General features: G+C 41.8%; 1 protein-coding gene across 2 annotated transcripts in view; it reads right to left on the bottom strand.

Annotated features, from left to right (window-relative positions):
* Positions 1 to 24,413, bottom strand: part of Nep2 (Neprilysin 2) — a 150,332-nt gene that overhangs the window by 113,207 nt on the left and 12,712 nt on the right. The window contains exon 1 of one of the 2 annotated variants that reach the window (XM_067149926.2): positions 17,120 to 17,279. The exons of the other annotated variant lie outside the window; for it this stretch is intronic. Coding sequence (XP_067006027.2) covers positions 17,120 to 17,196 — 77 coding nt within the window. The 5' untranslated portion in view covers positions 17,197 to 17,279. Of the gene's footprint in view, positions 1 to 17,119; positions 17,280 to 24,413 lie in introns of those variants that run through there. 2 annotated transcript variants of the gene reach the window in all.

The following is a 24,413-nucleotide window of genomic DNA, read 5'->3' as shown; positions in this document are numbered from 1 at the left end:
TTTCGGAGACGCCTAGGTGCCGGAATTTAATCCCGCAGGAGTTCTTTTACATGCCAGTAAATTTACCGACATGAGGCTGTCGTATTTGAGCACCTTCAAATACCGCCGGACTGAACCAGGATCGAACCTGCCAAGTTGGGCTCAGAAGGCCAGCGCCTCAACCGTCTGAGCCACTCAGCCCGGCACAAATTATCAGGGAGACTTCACACTAGAGTTGATTTCCGATATCTCAATCAGCCACTGATCTTTTTCACAATAACGAACTGCTATTTTGATGATAGATCAAGAGCAGGCCGTGACACGAAGTAAACGACACGTTCACATTTAAATCACAACTTCACTTTTCCAGTGGCGGTAGGTACAGTCTATCAGTAATGACCATCAGGTCATAAATCTTTCAGGGTTGAGTTAATACGCATTCTCAAACAAGAATAATTGCTAGCAGATTCATGTTGCTTAGCATATGTTACTGTGACAAGTCAGTAAATATAGCAGAATCAGGTTCATAGCGGAAAATGCAGCAGTCTCCAATTTAAACGTTTCATAGATTACAGTCAATTTAAATGTCATTGCATCAGCAGATGATATAAAAGATATATTTTACAATTTACGATTTCTCATTCGCCATGAAGGTGACCAAGGAACCTTTATACACGACTTGTATTTCAGCAGTAATTTATAAAACATTGGGTATTATATTTCATTATACGTAAACTTATTCATGGTAGTAGTTTTTTTTAACAGTCTGTTTTACGTCGGACCGACACAGATAGGTCTTATGGCGACAATGGGATAGGAAAAGGTTAAGAGTGGGAAGGAAGCGGCCTTGGCGTTAATTAAGGTACAACACCAGAATTTGCCTGGTGTGAAAATGGAAAGTCAGGGATAACCATCTTCGGGGCTGCCGACAGTGGGGTACGAAACCATTATCTCCCGAATGCAAGCTCACAGCTACGCGACTCTAACCGTACGGCCAAGTCGCTCGGTGATATATTTTTTATATGGAATGAAAAGACAACAAGACTACAGCACTAGAAATACTTGGGATTCAGTTCACTGATAGGTGATAGAGTGAAGGTAGCTAAACTAAGAAGAGTACCAGATTATATTTCTTAAGCACCGGATCTACACATTAGTTACACGGAGTTATTAACCAGCATATCCCATGTACCCTACATAAAACAACAACAACAACAACAACAACAACAACAACAACAACAACAACAACAACACAACAACAAAGCCATCTCCATACTGGCCATTAATGCCCTTGGAGTAGTGGAATCGAGTGTTAGTTGTATGCCCGATTTTTGGTGTAGGCTGAGTGAACCTCTCTAGGAATGGAAAACTCGTTTCTAACTTTTTCAACTTCCTGACAGGAAATCGAACCCGCGTTCTTCCAGATGAACCGAGCATGTCTTTACCACGTTGGTCAGAGAGCCTCTTTATCATATACACTGGGCGATTCAAGGGGTTGCACAGACACTGAAGTAGACCATAGAGGAGCTGAATTACAAGAACCTTCAAATAGGAACGTATAGTCTAGGCCGAAACTCTGCGTCAGGGTGAGCCTGAGAATGTCAGGAACGACATAATGTGCTGGGCGACAGTTAGAACAGTTTTTGTAAACAACATTCAGCATCCAGTGTATGTTGGTGTTCTGTGGTATTTAGTGTCTAACTTCATTGTGTGTAAAAAACGACTATCACTTCACTGATTGTCAGTTCTGAATGGTTCTTTTTTTTTTTTTTTTTTTGCTATTTAGCTTTACGTCAGACCGACACAGATAGGTCTTATGGCGACGATGGGACGGGTAAGGCCTCGCCCGGTCTCAGAATAGTTTAGAAACGCATTATTATTATTATTATTATTATTATTATTATTATTATTATTATTATTTAGTCCGTCTCGTTGGCTGAATGGTCAGCGTACTGGTCTTCGGTTCAGAGGGACGCGGGTTCGATTCGCGGCCGGGTCGGGGGTTTTAACCTTAATTGGTTAATTCCAATGGCTCGGGGGCTGGGTGTTTGTGCTGTCCCCAACATCCCTGCAACTCACACACCACACATAACACTATCCTCCACCACAATAACACGCAGTTACCTACACATGGCGGATGCCGCCCACCCTCATCGGAGGGTCTGCCTTACAAGGGCTTACAAGAAATAGCCACACGAAATTATAGTATTATGCACGTTATAATCATTACACTGCCCTGCATGGATTTATATGTCTAACAATGGATGAACATACACCTTTACGCAGTATTACATAATGCAACCCATCACGTTTTCCAATAATTTCAAATATTTGATTTTCCCTCCTAAGAATATCGCAGTAAGACGGTTTATGCAATTTTTTCCATTCCATGTCTAACAATGTATAGAGATTATTAAACGGACTTCTTTCATACAGTTTAAAAACGCGAACCTTTTATTTCTATGATGTCACGTTTCCTACTTGTTTTTTTAATGACTGACAGTTCATAATCAATTTGTAAGCAAGAGTATGGATTACATTTGATGTATAATATGAAGGTACGTAAAAGCCAAAAATATTGATGTCCTTATTTCCAGGAAAATGACGTGATGATGAAAAACAGCATATTTCCTTTCAACACCCCAAAATTATTAACTTACATCAAAACAAAAGCATTGGGGAAAAATAACTCGGATGAAGCGCAGTGATAGTGTATAGTTGAAATGTAGAGTATGTGAGAAATGTCTCCATGGTATAGAAAACTTAATTGTGATTTTCTCTCTGTTCATTCTCTTCAGAGTGGCGTGATGACCCGTGGTGCATGGTACGAACAACTCCAGTCTAGTCATGCTGTAAGCGAGGTAATGAGATGGTTTTGTCAGAGTAATGTTGGTGTGGGCACGGTAGCAAGATGGAAGACCTCACTATAACATCCTCCACAATAAACAGCTCGTCCAGACATGTCATGTCATGCCATGCCATGCCTTGCTCTGCCATCTCAGTTGAGCTGTCTTTAATCACCACGCCTTCGTGGACAGTTGCCAGTCATGACGGAAACATATCTCCTAAAGCTGGCAAGGCACACACACCTCGATCGGTCGTACTTCCTCTAGTTCTGGGATTCACGAGCATACATAATCAGAAAAAAACGTGAATGGCATTAACTCTATATAAGGATGGTTCTGAAACTGTTTCGAATTACACATGAGAATACCGCAAGGGCTTTCCGAGAGAGTGGAGATCGTCAGGGGCGAAATGTTAGGACGTGGGCGGGCCCTTGCTTTTAAGGGGACCCGCAGACTTCTCACAAAAATAATTAAAAAACATATCTAGCCTAATGCCACTCTGCATAGAAATGATCAGGGCGATTTTGTACAATCATTCGAAATGATTTGACCAAAAAATATGGCTTCCGATTGAGATAGCTAAATAAAATTCAGGAAACTCAATCGTCAAAAATTACCAGTGTTTATCCCCAGTGCGGCATGGGCTCATCAGTTGGATACCACACCTTCCCAAGACACTGGCTGGCTAGTATGCCGGCAGCTGGTAATTTTTGACGATTGAGTTTCCTGAATTTTATTTAGCTATCTCAATCGGAAGCCATATTTTTAGTCATGCTAACCCGGGAGGGCATATATAGCAAGTGGAGATGCAATTCTCCCCTAGTACGTCAGCACTGCATTGTGCTTATCACATTTATAGCTTGCAGTGGTGTCGGGTCGGTAGATGCAGGGTGGGTCTCGGCCAATAAGTGACCACGGCTGGTCTGTGGTCCAACAGCTCTGCATTCTGACCGGCGAACCGAGCAGAGGAGGGGTGGCCACGGCTCTACCGTGGCTCTACGCCTCTGCATTCGGGAGACGGGACTGGGCTGTAGCTCATGGCTGGCCCCAACCGTCGACTGTCCTGAGAATGGTTTTCCGTGCTTTTCCATTCTCCTGCACTAAGGCGAATGCCGGGACAGTTCCTAGTATAGGCTACGGCCGCCAACCCCCTCACCTTCTCCGAGGACCTCCTTCACCGTAACAAATCCCCCGGCCTGAGAGACGAAGTCACTGTATAAGAGGCCCGCCTCCCCCTTCAGGGTAGGAATGAAAACATTGTTAGCAGTAGCAGCAGTGGTGTCGTTACCGGCGTACTAGCCGGCCAGTGTCTTGGGAAGGTGCGGTATCCAACTGATGAACCCATGCCGCACTGGGGCGAAACACTGGTAATTTTTGACGACTGAGTTTCCTGAATTTTATTCAGTCGAAATAGTTTGCTTTTCCAATTTTTACGTAGAGGAATTGCCACTTGGTTGCATCTAGCAGCAGTTTATTGTGTCGAGTCTGAGTGTAAACAATGGTTGCCCTTGCCGTCTCTCGCAACAGCACGACATGCTCCTCACAAAGAATATACATCAAATTATTTAAAAATAATTACATTACAGCAATGAACACTGGTACTAGTCCGAGGGTCAGCGTTGAGGCCTTCGGTTCAGAAGGTCCCGGGTTCGTTTACCGGGCGGGTCGGGGTTTTTAATCGTGTTTGATTCATTCTTTTGGCTCGGAGACTGGGTGTTTGTGTTTGTTCCAACACTTACCTTTTCATATTCAGACAACATACTACACTACCAACCACCACAGAAACACGCAGTAGTGATTACTTTCTTCCATATAAGGCTGGCGTCAGGAAGTGCATCCGGCCGTAAAACAGGGCCAAACCCACATGTGCGACACAGTTTGCACTCGCGACCCCACAGGTGTTAGAAAAACCGTCAAAGAAGAACATTGATACCAAAATATCATACTTTAGTTAGAATATGATACTTTGTTCATGTGTAGTGCATCTGAGATCGTATTGTGCACAAATTTTGCTGAAGATTTAAGCTTTGTCACACATTTATTCGACAACAATGTATGATGCCAATAAGAAGTTGGTGTAGTAACGATCAGTAAACTCAGTTTCGAACGAGGTGTCTTTGCGCGAAGTTAATAGTAGGCTAGATCATGGCCTCTCAGGGTGCATGCACCAGTGCATTGCGCGGCGCAAGTGCAAAAGACGACTTCGCTTGGTTGACCAGAGTGCAGACCCCTCACTCCTCGATTTGGAGCAATAGCGCTGTCTCTCTTTTCCCCACGCTTGTCTCGCTCGCTCCGCTTGTTTCCCTCTTCCTCACTTGCTCTGTAGCGCTCTAAATCAGAGCCGAGTTTAGCCGAGCTTAGCCGAGTCACCCCGAGACGACGCGCTGGTCTGAGCCGAGCCGACTGGGACCGATGCACTGTGTACAGGACGTCTGCGCCTCAGTTTGCACGCGTGAGATTTTGGGCGTTTGAAAGGCCCTGGGCGAGACTTATCAGTTGTGTGGTTTAATATTTTTCAAACTTTATTTGAACTATTTTTGATTTAATTATATTCGTAGAATTTTTGGTGTTGTAATCGAATAAATTATTATAACCGAAACTTCGGTATCGGTTACAAAGTGTATTTCTCTAATTACTGAAAAATGAAACCAATTAAAGTTAAGTATGATGGTATAAGTGGTACATGATTGGCAGCTTAGCCGTTAAACCACGGAGGTAGGCAAATAAAACATATTAAACAATTTTTTACAATAACGAATACTCCCTTTGTTTATATGACTTGGCAATATACTGCAATACTTCTGCCTGCTGTAATTAAGGCTTTACATTTTATTTGAGGGGGCCCAAACTGTATTCTTTACGCCCCTGGGCCTTGTGTTTCAGGTCGCGTAGCTGTTGAGCTTGCGCGTCAATTTCGACTTTCCATATTACTTTTCCAGATGGCAGAGTGAAACAGATTTCTCTTGAGCGATCTATGGCTGAGAATTTAATTCATTCTGTAGGGTAATCACTATATGTGTCACCAAAGATATTTTACATGCCGGTATCGTACGACGTGGAGTGTGGAGTAGACTTCTTCTCGGCCTTTAAAAGTCAGACTATCTCTGCCGGGTGGTATCTAGACACCACTGATCCACAGAAGGAGCTATCCTGAAATTGGCTGCGCAGTTTGGGTCACGTAACTCTCAGCTTGCATTCGGAAGATAGCGGGTTCCAACTCCATTGTCGGCAGCCCTGAAGAGTGTTTTCCATGCTTGCCTATTTTCACAGCAGGCAAATGCTGGGGCTGTAGCTTAACTAAGGCCACGGTCGCTTTCTTCCCACACCTATCCCTTTCCTATCCCACCGTCGCCATAAGACCTATCTGTGTCGGTGCAACGTAAAGCAGATTGTAAAAAAAATCCTCTTTATTTTATCATCTATTTATGTGTGTCCGAGGACATGTTCGGCTCCTCTGGTACAGGAATTCCTTTTGAAACCCATGGGCGACCTGCGCTTCTGGATGTGGGATTATGAGATGATGCTTAAGATAATAATGTAGGGAGAGGGTGAAACCCGGTGTCGGCACGTAGCCTACTCCTGTCGAATAACACCAAGGGGTCTGCTCAAGGCTTAACTTCTCCAACAGGCAGACGAATCACCATCAACAGCGTCATATACCCTCACCCCATATGAAAAATGCGTAGAGGTTTGTAAATTAATCCAGGCATTTGACACACAATGTAATGATTATAAATTTTATACCACCACCTCTCCTACCCCTCCAGCCAACATTCCAATGGTGAAATACTTTCCACCAATGGACTCGAACCGGCTAACCACGGTGTCTGACCATATAGACTTGACGCCTTCACGATCATAGTCACCAGGTAGGCTCTGTTTATTCTTTGATATCGTGTGTCACTCTTGTGTCTGCTTTGCCGTGTTTGCTCCTGATTAATTGGAAATAAGTTTGGGAAGTTATCATCCAAAATTTGCAAAAAAATAAATAAAATAAAATAAAATAAAAAATAAATAAAAATAAAAATAAAAAAAATGCCCGTGTTGTGAGTCGAAACCTTTCCTTTCCGAGTCCAGAGTATTCGAATTTTATTTTCGATCTGTCGGGTCCTTCCGACCCAGGTTTTGTATAAACTCCTAGAATCTTATAAAGCCACTGATTATTTAAGAACGTTTAATCAAAGTTTCGTTCATCAAGATTTTATCACGTGTTCCTTATGATACTGAGACAGATGAGCCGTCGGTTAAATAACTAATGTATGTCAAGTACTATAGACTGCTGAAATTCAGTTGTGCTGGTTTTCTTTTTCACTGTTCGCGATGATAACATTCATGTCACAAGTTGTGATTCTTTATAACTGTCCTTGCTTTCGAGATAACGAACTTCGTCATAAGAACGTAGCAGTGTGAAAGAATCTCTCCAGAATAGAATGGTATCTTCGTAGGGTGATCAAGAAATTCCTTCACCTTACGCTACAGTAGGTAGAACCAGATCTGTAACTTTTCCAAAGAACATGCTTGTTGTAATGTGGTGTATTTTTCCCATTATGAGTGTTAATCAGTTTCTGGCAGATCTCACGGAAGAGGAACCAAGTCCACTTTTTAACTATTTTGATATAGCTGACCTAAAAGTTTTTTTTTGCTAGTTGCTTTACGTCGCACCGACACAGATAGGTCTTATGGCGTCGATGGGATAGGAAAGGGCTAGGAGTGGGAAGGAAGCGGCCGTGGCCTTAATTGAGGAACAGCCCCAGCATTTGCCTGGTGTGAAAATGGGAAACCACGAAAAACTATTTTCAGGGCTCCCGACAGTGGGATTCGAACCTACTATCTCCCGAATACTGGATACTGGCCGCACTTAAGCGACTGCAGCTATCGAGCTCGGTACCTAAAAGTTACAGGGAACTCTGTTCTACTTACTGACATAGTAAACAAAGTCATTAGTTCCATTTGTTGTCTCAAAGTTGGAACCATGATTTATTTTGCAGCATTTTGCTGCACAAGCCACTAGTGTAATATAATATAATATACAATTTTCTTTACATCGCACTGACACAGCCATAATTACGAAGGAAGTGACCGTGGTCTTAATTAAGGTAAGCCACAACATTTGCCTGGTCTGGGAATGGAAACCGTGGATAAACATCTTCAGGGCTCCCGACAGTGGAGTTCGACCCCACCATCTCCCAAATGCAAGCTAACAGCTACGTGGCCCAAATAGTGTCACTTTTGTGTATATCGTTGCTGAAGAAACAATATCGCGTATTCGACAATGCTCTTACTATCTAATATTTTCCTTAAGACTGGTCACGCCTCCCAGCCACGAATGGATATGCAGTCCATCAGAACAATTTTCGCTGTGTGTGATTGCATGATGTACAACCTGTGACAATAAAGTTCGGTGAATAGTCCTGTACTATCAACATAGATGAACAATGCACGACAGTGACCTTACTGTCCTTCGAAACAAGTCCCCTCCCATAACTATGCACTGCTGAGATAGGCGATACATGTCCTGGAAACTTTGCAAGGAGGCTTCCTTTGGGGTGGCGTTCAAAGGCCTCGTCACTTTTCTTTGGATGTCAGGAATATCGTCAAATCTCTTTCTTTTCAACGCGAGTGTGAGTCGTGGGAATAGGCTCTGACCTTTTTCCGATGAGGGATCCCGGAGACGCCGTTCCATGCTTTGCCGTTTCGTTTCAGGGTCGTACCTGAGACACCAGGTTTCATCCTCAGTGACGATACAATTCAAGAAATTTGGTGTCGCATCCGCCGTTTCGACAAAATCCTGTGAAGCCTCTAAACGTGCCTGCTTCTGATCGTCAGTCAAGTGATGCGGCACAAGACGAGAACACGTTTCCCTCTTCCCTAACTTCTGGGCAATGATTTGTCGCACGGATTCACGGTTAATCTGCAGTTCATCCGCTATCATGCGCACAGTTAATCGCCGATCGTTCGTGATTAATGTCCTCACCTTCTCAATGTTTTCGTCACTGACGACGGTCGCCGGTCTTCCGCTACGGAATTTGTCAGAAAGACTTCCACGGCCTCCTCGAAAACGGGCGAACCACTCGTACACACACTTCAAGGACAGTGCTTGATCTTCATAAACACGCACCAGCATCGTATGCGTTTCCTTCGGTGTCTTGCCAAGCTTAAAACAAAACTGTACAGTGATCTTTTGGTCGTTCATGTTCCTGTTCGCAGTTCAGAACCAACGCACTAAACACGCACTGTGTCAAACAGGTCTTACACGGCGCACACACGATGCTCAACTGAACAACATTGGGAGCAGGTGGTGAAAACCTGCTGCTAAGCAGGCGCAGCGTTGCGTGTCGCCAGTGTTGCCGGATCAATCGTTCTGACTTCATTCACCGAACTTTGTCACAGGTTGTATTTACGCACTCCTACAGTATGCTGCGGTCAGCTAAGATTCGGGATTGTTACACGATATCAGGGTATGTTAACAACTTGCCTCTACGAAAATGTATATGGTGCATAAAACCGTCATTTTAGAAAACTACAGCATGTATCTGCGAGTTTGCAAGAAAATGAGGGAATGGCAGACTGGTAGAGTGAAAGGAAGAATGTAAGTTCATGAATGAGTGAAGGGGAATGGAGTTGATTAGTCAACTAGCTAAGAGAAGGGATGTGACCCCGTAGAGAAACGGGACAAGGGTTGGATACACACACACATATATATATTACACATTATTTATTTATTTTATTTCGTAAACCATATAAATATTGTAATTTTAAGCATTGGTCCAGAAAACATATTATATGTATGTAACATATGCCTCGATCTTTTTCACTAGACATTCCACATTTCTTCTGTGGTAAAAAAGTAATACTAACACATAATAGTTAACAGTAAATGAACACACTGGCTTTTCCATTATTGCAATATGTTTTAAAACTCAGACGTAATCAAATCGATCGTTACTTAGTGGCACTGTTTACAGAGGCAGAGTGAACTGAGGTCCACTCCTGAAGGTTTGGAACTGTCCGGGAAAGTTAGCTCTTTATGTCACTGGCTGCTACATCTTCAGATGCTAAGATTGCTGACCGGACTGTGTACACGAGTGACGCAAGAAGATCCTCCTACCGCCTCATGGTCAAGACCTTGGCTAACGTCTTGGTTGAGCACTTTTCCGACGACTATGTAACATAATCTCTGGTTCAGGTAGTATTATCAAGAAATGCATCTTATTTGATGTTGTGGCAGTGCAGAACTAATTGCTGTATACATCTAAAATAGTACCGGTACATTATTTCATCACTGGCGTAATACGTGTACTGTATATTCAGAATGTGAACAGGAACTAGACATCCCTCAGCTTTCTCTTACGCTCGTTCTCCGTGGGTCTTCTTCTACTTAGATATTTCCCAGTTACTTTTGGTCGGCACTATATGTGGATAAAGCCCAGTTTTACGACGGATGGTCTTCCTGACGTCAATCCTACATGGAGGGATGTATTCACTATTATATGTCTCTGTTATGGTTGGTAGTGTGATGTAAATACAGATGTGTTTAAGATGAACACCAACACCTAGACTTCGAACCAGATTAATTTATCAGACGCGCATAAAATCGAACCTGGGGCCTGTGAACCGAAGGTCATAACGCTCACCCTTCAGCTAAGAGTCGGGGTTGTCTTGTTTCCCTTTGAATGTCCACAGCTTGTTTCCAGTTATTCGATTGGGTCAGGAATGGAATGAATGAAGTCCCCATCAGGCGGCAAGGATAGGAATTGTGCCGGCTGCCGAAGCCTGTCGCACTCCTCTGGGGCATTCATTAATGACTGACAGATGAAATGAAATGATATTGGAGAGTGTCGCTAGAATGAAAGATGACAGGGAAAACCGGAGTACCCGGAGAAAAACCTGTCCCACTTCCGCTTTGCCCAGCAAAATTATCACATGGAGTGACCGGGGTTTGAACCATGGAATCTAGCAGTGAGAGGCCAGCTCACTGCCGCCTGAGTCCCGGAGGCTCTTCACGTTTCCTCTTATTAGAGTAATGTTTGAGGATTATACCACTATAGTTACTCCACTGCTAATTAGGGACGATTATAATTCCCATCTAATTTTAAAACCTGCTACAGGACTCTTACATGTCAGAAATTCATTTTCCATTTCAAAATCCTCACATGAAATGGCAAGGATCATGATGGGCGAGGAGAAGCGACGTCATCAAACTATCAGGCTCATTTAACTGAAATGAATTTCCAACATGGTGACAAAGCCTTTCTGGTTGAGTATTGGCGAACTTCCCACTCGTGCCCAAGAGAATGCTTTAATCCAGGAAAGGTCATATTTAAAAAGTAATGCTCTATGACAAAGCACACGGATAACTAGAAATACTGAGCAGTCGACGAAACAGGAAGCGTTAGCTACTTTTTTAAATTTTTGTTCTGCACAAGTAGTTACAAGTGTTTCGCCTTAGTGAATTGTGAAGAAAATGAGAAATATGCGTAGTAGGATTCAACATTTAACTTCTTTAAACCATAGTAAGGCTTTGAGTTGAGAACAAAAAATTAGGAAATGTAGCTAAGTAATGCAATGTGATTACGAGAATGTTGGAATGGAAATGAATAGGGGTGTTAATACTGTATGTAATATCCTGGACATGAAGTCGGAAAATTAGCTGGCGAAGTATGGTTAAAAACACGAGATTCTTTCTGAAAATATATTGTAAAATGTTCTACGTATTATCCATGTAGCCTATGTAGCAACTTTTTTCATTAAATGTAATTATTGTTATGTATCAGAATTGTAATTAATTTTGAAATTGTGCCTAGTAATCAGTGTATAGTAAGCACCGTAGTGTAGGGGTAGCTGTCTGCCTTTTACTTGAAAGCCATGAGTTCGATCCCTGGACTAAGGGCTGGGATGGGGCTCAGTAAGACCAACTGAGGAGCTGTCTGTTGTGAGAGGCAGCAGGTAGAATAAAACCAAGTAGGCCCTAATAATGGCTGAGGATATTGTTACGCTGACCACGTGACATTCCAATATCTAGCGGGCCACTGGAATCGGCAGTAGTAATCTAGGCAGGCAAAGGTCCTTACTAGGCTGTATGCATCACGATGTTTCATAATGAGCGAATGGAACTAATTTAGTATAATTTTAGTGCAGGGTGTTTCTTTACTACTCCACCTACCGAGCGAGTTGGCCGTGCGGTCTTGGGAGCGCAGCTGTGAGCTTGCATTCGGGAGGTAGTGGGCTCGAATCCCTCTGTCGGCAGCCGTGATGATGGGTTTCCCATTTTCACACCAGGCAAATGTTGGGGATGTATCTACCTTAATTAAGACCACGGCCGCTTCCTTCCCACTTCTAGCCCTTTCCTATCCCTTCGTCGCCATAAGACCTCTCCGTGTAAAAAAAAAAAAAAAAAAAAACTATTCCATCTAACAGCTACATGACCTTGAGGTTGATGGAGTATTGCTTGACTCTATGACTCACCAAACTCTATACTTACGGCAGCTTTGCTGCTGTATGGGTCGGGCCAGTGGATCGAGTTCAGGTAAGACAAAGAAGTAGTCCATTAAAAAAATAACTTCGTGTGGCTGTTGCTAGCCTGGTGCAGTCCTTGTAAGGCAGACCCTCCGTCGAGGGTGAGATGCATCTGCCGTATATGGGAAACTACGTGTTTTTGTGTTGGAGGATAGTTTGTGTGGCTGGGGACAGCTCAAACACCCAATCTCCGAGCCAGGGGAATTAATAATTTAAGATTAAAATACCCGGCCAGGAATTGAACCCGGAACACTCTGAACTAAAGGCCATTACGCTGAAGGAGCTGGACAGCAATCCGTTGATCCTTCTAGTTTAGAAACACCATTTGATACATCAGTTTGTTAGAAGTATTACAGTGAGATATAGTTGTTCAGAAAATGGGTGGTTGCAGCACAAGGACACAAGCGTCCGTGACCCGAATATGGGTCAAAGTGCCATAACTTTTAACACTTTGCAGCACGTCAGTATTCTTTCTTTGCTCCTAAAAGATTATAGGCCTATTTTGTATGATGTGATGATGAAATTTGCTCGCGCATAATGTGATTCGTATTTTCAGTTCTCCTCTATCCGTATTAACTCGATGTCTCATTTATTGCATATCTGTGTATGTCTAACCCTTGTGTTATTTCTCTACGGGGTCGGATGTGAAGTGAGATGAATCTTCTTAGCGAGTTTTACGACCGGATGCCCTTCCTGACGCCAACCTCATTAGAGGAGCTAAAGAGATGAAGTGAATGACGTGATATATGATAGTAGGAAGGGAGAGGGTTAAACACGGTACCGGCACATAGCCTAGTCTGTCGAATAGCACCAAGGGGTCTGCTCAAAGCTTAACATCTCCATCCGATGGACGAATCACCATCAGCAGCGTCATATGTTCTCACTCCATATAAACACTATGGAGAGGTTTTGAATCGAATCCGGGCTTTTGGTACGCAGTCTAGTGATTAGAAATTGTATACCACCACCTCTCCTAACCTACCAGCCAACATTCTAATGGTGAACGTTTTTTTCGACCAATGGGATTCGAACCAGCTAACCACGGTGTCAGACCATAGTCTTGACGCCTTAAAGATCATGACCACCAGGCGGGCTGTTTCTTGTGTATCTACAGTATATCAATAAATGAAATTATAATTTTATCGGTGCACTTCAATTTCTTGCGTCATATTTCCGTCATATTTCGTTTTCATCTGGACTAGATGAACGAAGCCACCATGAAACACCGGATCCGGTGAGATCTCCGAAGTTAAGCAACATTGGGCGTGGTCAAGATTTGGATGGGTTGCCACGCGCTGTTGGTAGGGGGTAAGGGAATGGAGGAGCGGAAAGGAACTGGCCACCCTACCGTACGTAAACTCCGGCTCAAGCACACCTCTGCGGAGGTTCGGACCTGCCTTCGGCCAGAATACACCCTTACGTTAGATGTACGAAAGTCAAAAGTAGGTTGTTTTTGTTTGTTTGATATATGACGGGAAATAGGCTAAACGTAATTTCTCCAAACTCGGTATTTAATGTTGAAGTATAGATGGGTTGTGCACTAGGGTATTTATTTATTTAGTATACAGTAGCGTAGCGATATTAAATGGCACAAAATATGACATTTCTAGCTTTTCCATATCTAAAAACTGTACATAACTAACGTTGGAGAAAATACAATTTACAATCTTTTACATCTTATATATATATTTACCGTGTCCGCCTCTGTGGTGTAGTGGTTAGCGTGATTAGCTGCCACCCCCGGAGGTCCGGGTTCGATTCCCGGCTCTGCCACGAAATTTGAACAGTGGTACGAGGGCTGGAACGGGGTCCACTCAGCCTCGGGAGGTCAACTGAGTAGAGGTGGGTTCGATTCCCACCTCAGCCATCCTGGAAGTGGTTTTCCGTGGTTTCCCACTTCTCCTCCAGGCGAATGCCGGGATGGTACCTAACTTAAGGCCACGGCCGCTTCCTTCCCTCTTCCTTGCCTATCCCTTCCAATCTTCCCATCCCTCCACAAGGCCCCTGTTCAGCATAGCAGGTGAGGCCGCCTGGGCGAGGTACTGGTCATACTCCCCAGTTGTATCCCCCGACCAAGAGTCTGGAGCTCCAGAACACTGCCCTTGAGGCGGTAGAGGTGGGATCCCTCGCTGTGTCCGAGGGAAAAGCCCACCCTGGAGGGTAAACAGATGATGATGATGATGATGATATATTTACCGTACGAGGTGTAGTAACGGAGATGTTTAAGAGTTTACATTTGTATTAAGTCAAAGAAGGGCGAGTAACGGTGACATAAACATATTGTTATCATCATGATATCTAGTTAACAATACGAATAAGGAGGAAAAGGAATAAAAAGAGACAGGGAGAATTAAATATTCCCTAGGCCTTAGATGCTTTAATATCGCCTACCTGCAAGAAAATACAGTCGAACCTTGATATCTCGAATACCCATTACTCGAATTTTCAGTATCTTGAAGTAACTTCTCCTGACCGTTTTCCCTATTCTTCACGTGTATTGATTTCTATATTACTCGAAATTCGATTACACGAATTTCCCGATTTCTCGAAGCAAACAGTTCCTCCCTTGAAGCAAAAAATACTCTGTAACTCGAATTTACTACTATTAAAAATGTTTTCATTCCTCCCATGAAGGGGGAGGCGGGCCTCTTAGGCGGTGACGCCGTCTCTCACGCTGGGAGATTTGTTCGGTGAAGGAGGTGCTCGGAGAAGGTGAGGGGGTTGGCGGCCGTGGCCTATACTAGGAACTGTCCCGGCATTCGCCTTAGTGCAGAAGAATGGAAAAGCACGGAAAGCCATTCTCAGGACAGCCGACGGTTGGAGCCAGCCGTGAGGTCCAGCCCTGTCCCGTCTCCCGAATGCAGAGGCGTAGACCTATGGTAGAGCCGTTGCCACCCCTCCTCTCCTCGGTTGGCCGGTCAGAGTGCAGAGCTGTAGGACCACGGACCAGCCATGGCCACTTATGGGCCGAGACCCACACTGCATCTACCGACCTCCTCGAATTTTGTGCAACATTAACTCTGCAGTACAGCATTTGTGGTTTGTGAGGCACAGTTAACAATCAAAGAAAGGGTTAGAGTGATGCTGGGAGCAACTACGACGGGAACCGAAAAACTAAAACTTCTAGTGATCGGAAAATCGGCGATGCTTTGCCGTTTCTCGGGTGTGAAATAATTACCGGTCACGTATGAAAGTAATGCCTGAAGTCGCGGATGACAAGCTTCATTTACGAATCTCGGCTGCGTGGTATTGACGAGAAGTTTCAAAGTGAAGGGAGGAAAAGGTTAACCGTAACAAACAGAAAAGACTAACAGATTTTTTTTTCCAAAGGTGTTAACGGAGGTATTTTTCTTGTTTCACTACTAACTCCTCTTCACGATAGACTGGGCAAGAGAGATGTTTATTGAGCAAGCCGCATGTACTAGACACGCGGACGGCGAGACCACTTTCTACCCACTCACAATAACCGCGAAGAGTTTTTATTCTTGCTTTAGATTGAGATTTCTTGTTGTGAGGAAATAAAACATCTGCACTAACGTACTACCTGGGGATTACCACGGTAAGTTTCTCTTATATAACAGTCACACCAGGTGGACAACACTGTTCGTATTGCTTTGACGCTCACAGAGAGTCATATACAAACAGAAAGCTTGATTTCTTACGTTTTGGAAAAACTCCATACTTAAAGGACTATTAGAAAAAAAAATTCTATAGACAACTCTTCAGAATGGATGGAAAGCGATTGACAAAACAAATCTTTCAGATACTTAATAGTAGACCTAAAGTTTCTGATAAGTGGCTCCAGGAGGTGTGGAAGGACTTCACCAAGGCTGGACTAAGGCGAGGGGACATCTCAGATCGAGCACAGTACCGGTTACAAATCAACAACTTCAAGGGCTTCCATGAAGAACAAAAACTGAACGGTGGTTGGACGATGGAAAGACGAGAGGCTGCCAAGGAATACAGCGATTCTGGGTTGAAAAAAAAAAAAAAAATTACTTCGTATTAACTATGTTTAACATTGTCGGAGACTCCGACATGCCAGAATTTTTCCACGCATGACTTCTTCTCCATGCCAGTAAATCTAATGACACGAGGCTGACGTATTTGAGCACCTTCCAGTACCACCGGAATGAGCCGGAAACGAACCCATCTCTTTGGACTGAAGAAGACGAGCGCTGTACTCTCTGAGCCAGTCAGCTCGGCTTTTTTAAAATACAATTTGCGTAGTGCAGTTAGAAAACGGTAAGGAATGCATGCTACATTAAAGTTAAAATATTAGAAATAACTCAATCTTTAGTATTACAATTTATATATATATATATATATAGCGATTAACGAAAATACACAGCCATCGCTTAACCCTAAGCAATTTCTAAATGAGAGTAAGACAGGTATGTGAGGCAAAAACTGTACCGGTATGTAAATCTATTAAATAGTTATCGACATTACTTAAGAAGAGAAGTTCTTTAGGGACTAGGGAGATTTTGTTGAGCTAGTATTGGCAAAATTTTTGAAATAATGACAGGAATGTTAATATTGTACCCTAGTTAATTTTATACGAATTTTCACAAATAACTCACGTTAATAATAATAATAATAATAATAATAATAATAATAATAATAATAATAATAATAATAATAATAATATATTTAGTTACGCACAGTTTTGTTTTTAGGCAAACACTTACTTAGCGCTTAACAAAGGGGTGTATTGTGATGATCTACCATCTAGAATGACAGAAATAAATATCACAAATACATGCTGTTCAACTTACCTTCCTAAATAAAATCTGTCGTGTTCTGAATAAATGAATTTCCCCATGAAAATGAACTCCTTGCCGTGGTAGCCCATGGTGCTCACCGGTTATTACCGCTCTCGGCCCGCGACGCAAACCAACTCCCGACCGGTCCTCGCAGATCAGTGGCACGAGGATGGCACCACGAGGCTATCGCTTCTCGTACGTAAAACAAGTTTCTATCAATGACTAAAGAGCGAGTTAGGGGGAGCGACACTTTAATCTGCACGCTAATGCTTATCGTAAAAGAGTGATGCTGTGTAAACTCTTCGGGAAAGAAATGCCGTCTGCTATCTGTTAAGTTACTGGACCTAGAGGTCACGGTATAGTACGTCTAGTGAATTGTTAAAGCAAATTTCATGAATCAATTTAAAACAGTTTATTCCGAAGTGAATTTTTGTACGTGTATGTCAATCCGCATACAATTCAAAACTGCTATGGTCTGATCTAGTTACACGACTCAAAATGAACAAAATTCCTCTTTAGTTAATAATAATAATAATAATAATAATAATAATAATAATAATAATAATAATAATAATAATAATAATGTGAGATATTAGATAGACCCAATTTTAGAAAAAGGGTTAAGGAGTTTGTGGGGTTCCAGGAGAAAGAGAAGCAGCAAAGAAAATCTGTCTGGACAGAGGAAAGAATGAAGACGTACTAAAAAGACAGAAAGACAAAAAGAGGAAGAAAAGCATGAAGTTACTTCACGTGGTCCACAGCTAGCGAAGGTCGAATAAATAAATAAATAAATAAATAAATAAATAAATAAATAAATAAATAAATAAATAAATAAATCAGGACACACAAAAATAATATATTCCAATACGTTCATTAAATCGGAATGTCACTATGGATAGAAAACATGAACCGGAAAGCAGACATCGAAAATACTGAAAAGAAAGAACGCAAAAATAAATACGAAAATCCTAGATCCGACAGTCGTAAATGAACAATACAGACTCCGAAACGAACAATACACTACAGTGACATTAGAGAACACAGTTAAAATTTTACGGACGCATCAAGAGGATGAACCCTGAGTGACTCAGAGAATAAATAGTCGAATTCTGTGAAAAACAATATAGATGGACAAGTGAAATCAAAACACCTTCAACTGAAAAGTATGGACATCCAAAATGGAAAGGCCTTTAGATCCAAAATTCACAATTGAAAAGTTTATCCAGAGAACAAAACCGAGGAAAACGGCTGGAACAATTGAGACTAAAGAGAGAAAAGAAGCCCACAGCAAAATAAGACAGAAATTGAGGCACAAAGGAAGGTAAACAAACGTCTCTAAGTACTTTGGGTAGTCATAAATGGACTAATTCAGAATTAATAAGCAATCCCTTCTTGTGTGTTAATTATATTTTCCACCTATCGTTTTATCTCGATTTTACAGTATTAAAAAAAAGATGAATAGGAAGACTTCCAAAGACTTAATCCGGTTTACGTACTAATACATTTTTAATCATAATGATATATTAGCAGTATCTGGAATATCCAACCTGCTGAGCTTCCCGATCGAGTGACAGAACTCCAATGCTTCGGACAAAACGTGCAACTGAATGGTATCCAAGAGATAGTGAGATGAAGGCATTGTCGAGACGACAGGTTCTTGAATACATTCAGTGAATATCAAATGACTGCTTCGTGACTGAAATACATTACAGTACTTGAATTCTAAGAGAATTACGAGTGTCAGAATGTGATAACGTTACATGAAGTTTCTATTAGTTAATATTTACATATATACTTACGAAAAGGTATTTGATAGGGATTGAAGTACATATAAAAAAAGAAAGAATACATCCATAAGATTTTTGACTGCCTTTTTAAAAATCAACTACCTCGGTCGTGACCGAACCCGCGAACTTATTGATCCTACCACTGATCCACTGAGACATTTATTATTATTATTATTATTATTATTATTATTATTATTATTATTATTATTATTATTATTATTCTGCGTGAATGGGCCACTTGGACCACGCGGAATCAACATTTGCTGAGTTTTCCTCCTTGCCCATTTATTATGATTATTTATTATTATTATTATTATTATTATTATTATTATTATTATTATTATTATTATTTACAATTTGCTTTCGTCTCACCGACACAGATAGGTCTCATGACGACCGTGGGATAGGAAAGGGCTATGAGTGGAAAGGGAAGCGGCCGTGGCCTTAATTAAGGTGCCTGGTATGAAAATGGGAAACCTCGGAAAACCATCTTCAGGGCTGCCGACATACTGTCAGGGTCAGAATGGAACAAGAGTTGACCCACAGGCAAATGGAAGCAATGTTAGACTCAACTAGGGCCCGGAGGTTGCCAACCCATTCTTTCAAGTTGAGAGCCTGACTCTTACGATTTGAGGTGAATGACCCCGCATATTGCAACAATAGATTTTTTTCGTCGCTTCTCCGTCCAAAAGATAGTACGCTATAATAAGGAGTTTTAAAACTGATCGTTCTGAAATGACTTCTTTTTTTTTTACATCTAATTTATTCGTTAAAGGGCCCAACGAGAAATGCTCATTATAAGTGGCTGTATAAATCTAAACAAAAAATTAGAACAAAATTGAATAAAACTAAGTTATAGCCTAACATGACAAAAATGGCAGCACGTTTTTAGTCATTTACAAAACAATCAATGGAATCAGGCAGGATAGAAATAATACTATCCTTAATTTAAATTTAAACTTATTAATAGATGAAATATACTTTATTTAGTAAGGCAGGTCATTATATCGTTTAGACAAATAATTCTTCAGGCTCTTTGTTCCGTAAATTACTGTACTTGATTGACAGGTGTGTTATACTGATGTATATCTTCCTTATATTGTACGAAAAGACTGTTATGTTTTTGATTAATTACATGATATAGGCTTTTTGGGATTATGCCGTGTCAAGAAAATAAGGTGAAATTCTTTACGTTTCGTGAAACATATCATGTCTATAAGTACGGACCGTGAGAGCATCTATGGTAGCATGCATTTGATTGTTGATTTTTTTTGAAAATTTAAACAGCGGCATTGAACTTTATCTCTAAATCCAAAGGTATTATCCTAGTCTGCTTTAGTAGGTGTTCAATATGGTGCTTCTAACGCATTTCTTTGCCCTATCCTGCATAACTTTCAGTGGTTTCGAATCTTCTTGTTTTTTTTTGCTATTTGCTTTACGTCGCACCGACACAGATAGGTCTTATGGCGACGATGGGATAGGAAAGGCCTAGGAATGGGAAGGAAGCGGCCATAGCCTTAATTAAGGTACATCCAACATTTTTCTGGTTCGAAAATGGGAAACCACTGAAAACCATCTTCAGGGCTGCCGACAGTGGGATTCGAACCCACTATCTCCCGAATGCAAACTCACAGCTGCGTGCTTCTTACTGCACGGCCAACTTGCCCGGAGGTTTCAAATCTATTTCATACCTGTGACCCTAGATGAACATCATAAATGCGCTATGTGAGAATGTATGAAAGAATAGTACAAAGACCTCTGTCCAGAACATGGTAAGATCCTTTATGTCGCCTGAACAATCCGGCTATGTAAATATGAAATATGTTGTCTCCAAATTAAGTTATCTACCGTTAAATCCAAATAAAAGATGCTATATCCTTAAGATGAAAGTAAACCAGTCACGAGGGTGCTATAATGTGATACAATGAGGCCAATCACAAAACTACTGTTCCTGTCATTAAATTCTGTACATATTAAAAAAGAGGCAGTGGTGAAGTGGAATGTTAACTTGTTTAAATTACGATAAGAAAACGAGGTCAAAGCCTTGATTGGCTTTTATTAAACAAATACTCGGCGTTAATGAAACCACAGCTGTAATCTCATGTCTCCTTCCCATATTTATAGCAGTCTCACGTAAAGGAAGCCGCGTGTTTAATAATGTCTTACAAGATGTAGATGCAGAGTGCGTAAGCATGTAGATAACATTTCAAAACTTAAATCAGCTGCTCGTGTTGCTGAATTAGTCATTTTTGGCACGCAGCCGAAAGATATAGGTAGTGATGCAACTGTACAGTATGTTGAAGTATTTGAGATGCGTGCATGATGTAACGGTTCCTACGTGCAACAATCGTTTTTGGTATACTCCGACATTTTCTTTTTACATACAACTCTGTTGGCAAGTATGGAAATTTGTGGACCTGTTTCGTCCAGAGAATCGAGGTTCGAATTACAACGCCTGTAATGTTCATTCTATTATACTGTTTACCCATACTCCAACAGAGTGCCGAAATGAAAACATTTACGTTTTGGGCATATTTTCGAATATAAGCCCAAAACAGTGACCATAATAATAATAATAATAATAATAATAATAATAATAATAATAATAATAATAATAATAATAATAATAATAATAATGATAATGGACACAAGAACGGAAAAAACACCACAGTGAATTCATGAAGAGATTTGGGGAGAAGAAGAAGAAGCCACTCAGAGCAAAATAATAAGTTCAAACGCGCTCTTAAATTCAGCAAACGAAGAAAGAAAGAAAGAAAGAAAGAAAGAAAGAAAGTGCAGGGCTGAGTGGCTCAAATGGTAAGAAGCACTGGCCTTCTTAGCTCAAGTCGGCGGGTTCGATCACGGTTCATATGATGGTATTTGAAGGTGCTCAAATACATCGATCTCATTTACCAACAAGAAAATAACTCCTGACGGACAATATTCCAGCTCATCAACGTTTCAGAAAACCGTAAAAGTACTGTAGTGGGACTTAAAATAAATAACATCATCATTATTATTAATCAATTTAGGTTTGGAGACTTCACTCACACGCCATGACAGCTTCTTTCTCGGCTCCAGTTCATTACAAAATTATCAGTGCAGAGATCACAATTATACTGACAATCACAATAACCTAACCGACGCCCACGGCTTTCAGCTTGTGAGACGTAGTTTAGCTGATCATGGGGCTCCATTTTTTTCTATTCGATCTTTCTTGCCAACTTGAATTGTATTCCGAACCCCGTGACTTTACATTTTCATCTTCACGCCTTTCATGGCCCTTCAAATCAGACCACTTCCACTTTCTCGTAGGATTAATGTGAAGGGGGATGGGAAGTTCCAGTATTACAGGAATCATCACAACCGCATCACCAGTTAAACAAAACGGCTGAGGATTTGTTGGTATGCTGAGACAATGATAGTCATTTGGTAGGAGCTAGTCCAGCCCATGGTCCTTAATAGGTTATGAGGAACACGGACTTTCGGCGGCATCGCCCTGCTAAAAAGGGTAATCGGAACCAGGAAACCGGGGCGCCCTGGCTCCTGTATAACAAACATAAATTTCAGCCTTTTTCTAAATTCACAATCGCTTTTTCTTAATTTGGTTACAAATTCTGCTTCTTGAGAGGACCCTTTTTCCTAATGTTAACAACTTACGCAGCGATGAGGGAGTTTCAATTCTGACCTGCCAACCCCTTGGCAGGACAGAGTGATTTTTCCTCCGCCAGTATAGGCAACAAGCGATTTTTTCTGGCTCATCAGGCAAACCTCGGAAACCGATTAGCAAAAGGGCAAACCATCTTCTCCCTGGGGTTCCCATCAACTCGATCCCTTGGGAGCCTGGGTTGGCGACCACGGGGCCCTTAGATAAGTCCTGGAATTTCTTTCCAGTTACTTGCGCGAGGCTCCTCACTTTCAACTATCCTACCCGACTTCCCTTGGTCAACTCTTGTTCCTTTCCGATCTCGATGGTATTAGAGCATTCCAGGCCTAGCGAGTCTGATTTCACGCCCTTCATGGCCTTTTTCTTTTTTTTACCGATGCCTTCATTTTTCGAAGTGCCGGACTCCGTTCATTTTGTCTCTCTGAATATGTTAATAGAGGATGGTTGCCCATTTGTACTTTTTCTTAAAACACTAAGCACCACCTTAGAAAGGAAAGGACTTTCTAAACGAAAATGAAATTCTGGAGTCTCTTTGTCGCAATAGTGTACCAGTGTATGAATCAGGCGGTTGAGGTGTCATGGTCATTGAGCCACCAGTTCTGTGACTTTATTGTGTGTAAATTGAATGGTGGTAGGTGTCGGGGTCATCAACGCTCTAAATGCATTTACGCAGCACCTCGGAGGTTGGGAACCAGTTATGAGTTGAAAGGTAACTTCGCTCACTGCTTCCAAGCCTGGATGGAGGCAGGTTTTATTGACCTTGGAATTCAACACATTGTGTCTAAGGTTACGAATCGCACGCCAGTGAGGACAGTCCATTTCTTATCCTTCCCCATAGCTCAGCATTTGGAACTGAGATGATGACCATGGACTTCGGATGATTGCTTCTTCTTACTTGTTCCAAATTTCTGTCTTTCAATTTTCCTATCTGATTCTTCTAGGTCACCTTCTATTATCTTCCAAAAAAACAACAACAACAACAACAAAAAAAACACTTCATGGCGCTCCAGCCCTGATGGGTCTTGGCCCACCAAGTGACCGCTGCTCAGCCCAAAGGCCTGCAGATCCCGAAGTGATGCTTGGTCAATGCGACGAATACTCTTGGCCGTTATTCTTGGTTTCCTTGGACCGGGAGATGCAAAGCGTAGCATAATTGCATTATAGACTGGGTTGACCAGATTACACGCACGAAAATACGGGATACTTCGACTGCTGTTGATTTTTAGGCCCTATTTAAGATTATAATTTTTTTTTGCTAGGGGCTTTACGTCGCACCGACACAGATAGGTCTTATGGCGACGATAGGATAGGAAAGGCCTAGGAGTTGGAAGGAAGCGGCCGTGGCCTTAATTAAGGTACAGCCCCAGCATTTGCCTGGTGTGAAAATGGGAAACCACTGAAAACCATCTTCAGGGCTGCCGATAGTGGGATTCGAACCTACTATCTCCCGGATGCAAGCTCACAGCCACACGCCTCTACGCGCACGGCCAACCCGCCCGGTTATAATTTCTTTTTTTTTAACACGAGCCATAGACCTCACATACAGTAGGCTTCCCCTTTATTTATAGAAAACAAGTACCGGTTATTATTATTATTATTATTATTATTATTATTATTATTATTATTATTATTATTATTATTAAAAATGGAAGACGCCCAATCCAGTATATAAAATGTAGCAAAAAAACAATGCTCACTATATAGGATTATAAGTCGCCGTCTGTCTCACTGGTTTGTTACATTTAGTGCCAGACAAACAAACTCAAATACGGCAGCCTCCTGTCGATAGATTTACTGGCACATGAAAAAGAACTCCCGCGGGACAAAATTCCGGCACCTCGGCGTCTCCGAA

Source organism: Anabrus simplex, chromosome 6 (assembly GCF_040414725.1).
Source record: "Anabrus simplex isolate iqAnaSimp1 chromosome 6, ASM4041472v1, whole genome shotgun sequence".
Taxonomy (NCBI): domain Eukaryota; kingdom Metazoa; phylum Arthropoda; class Insecta; order Orthoptera; family Tettigoniidae; genus Anabrus; species Anabrus simplex.
This window is presented reverse-complemented; position numbering and strand designations above follow the sequence as displayed.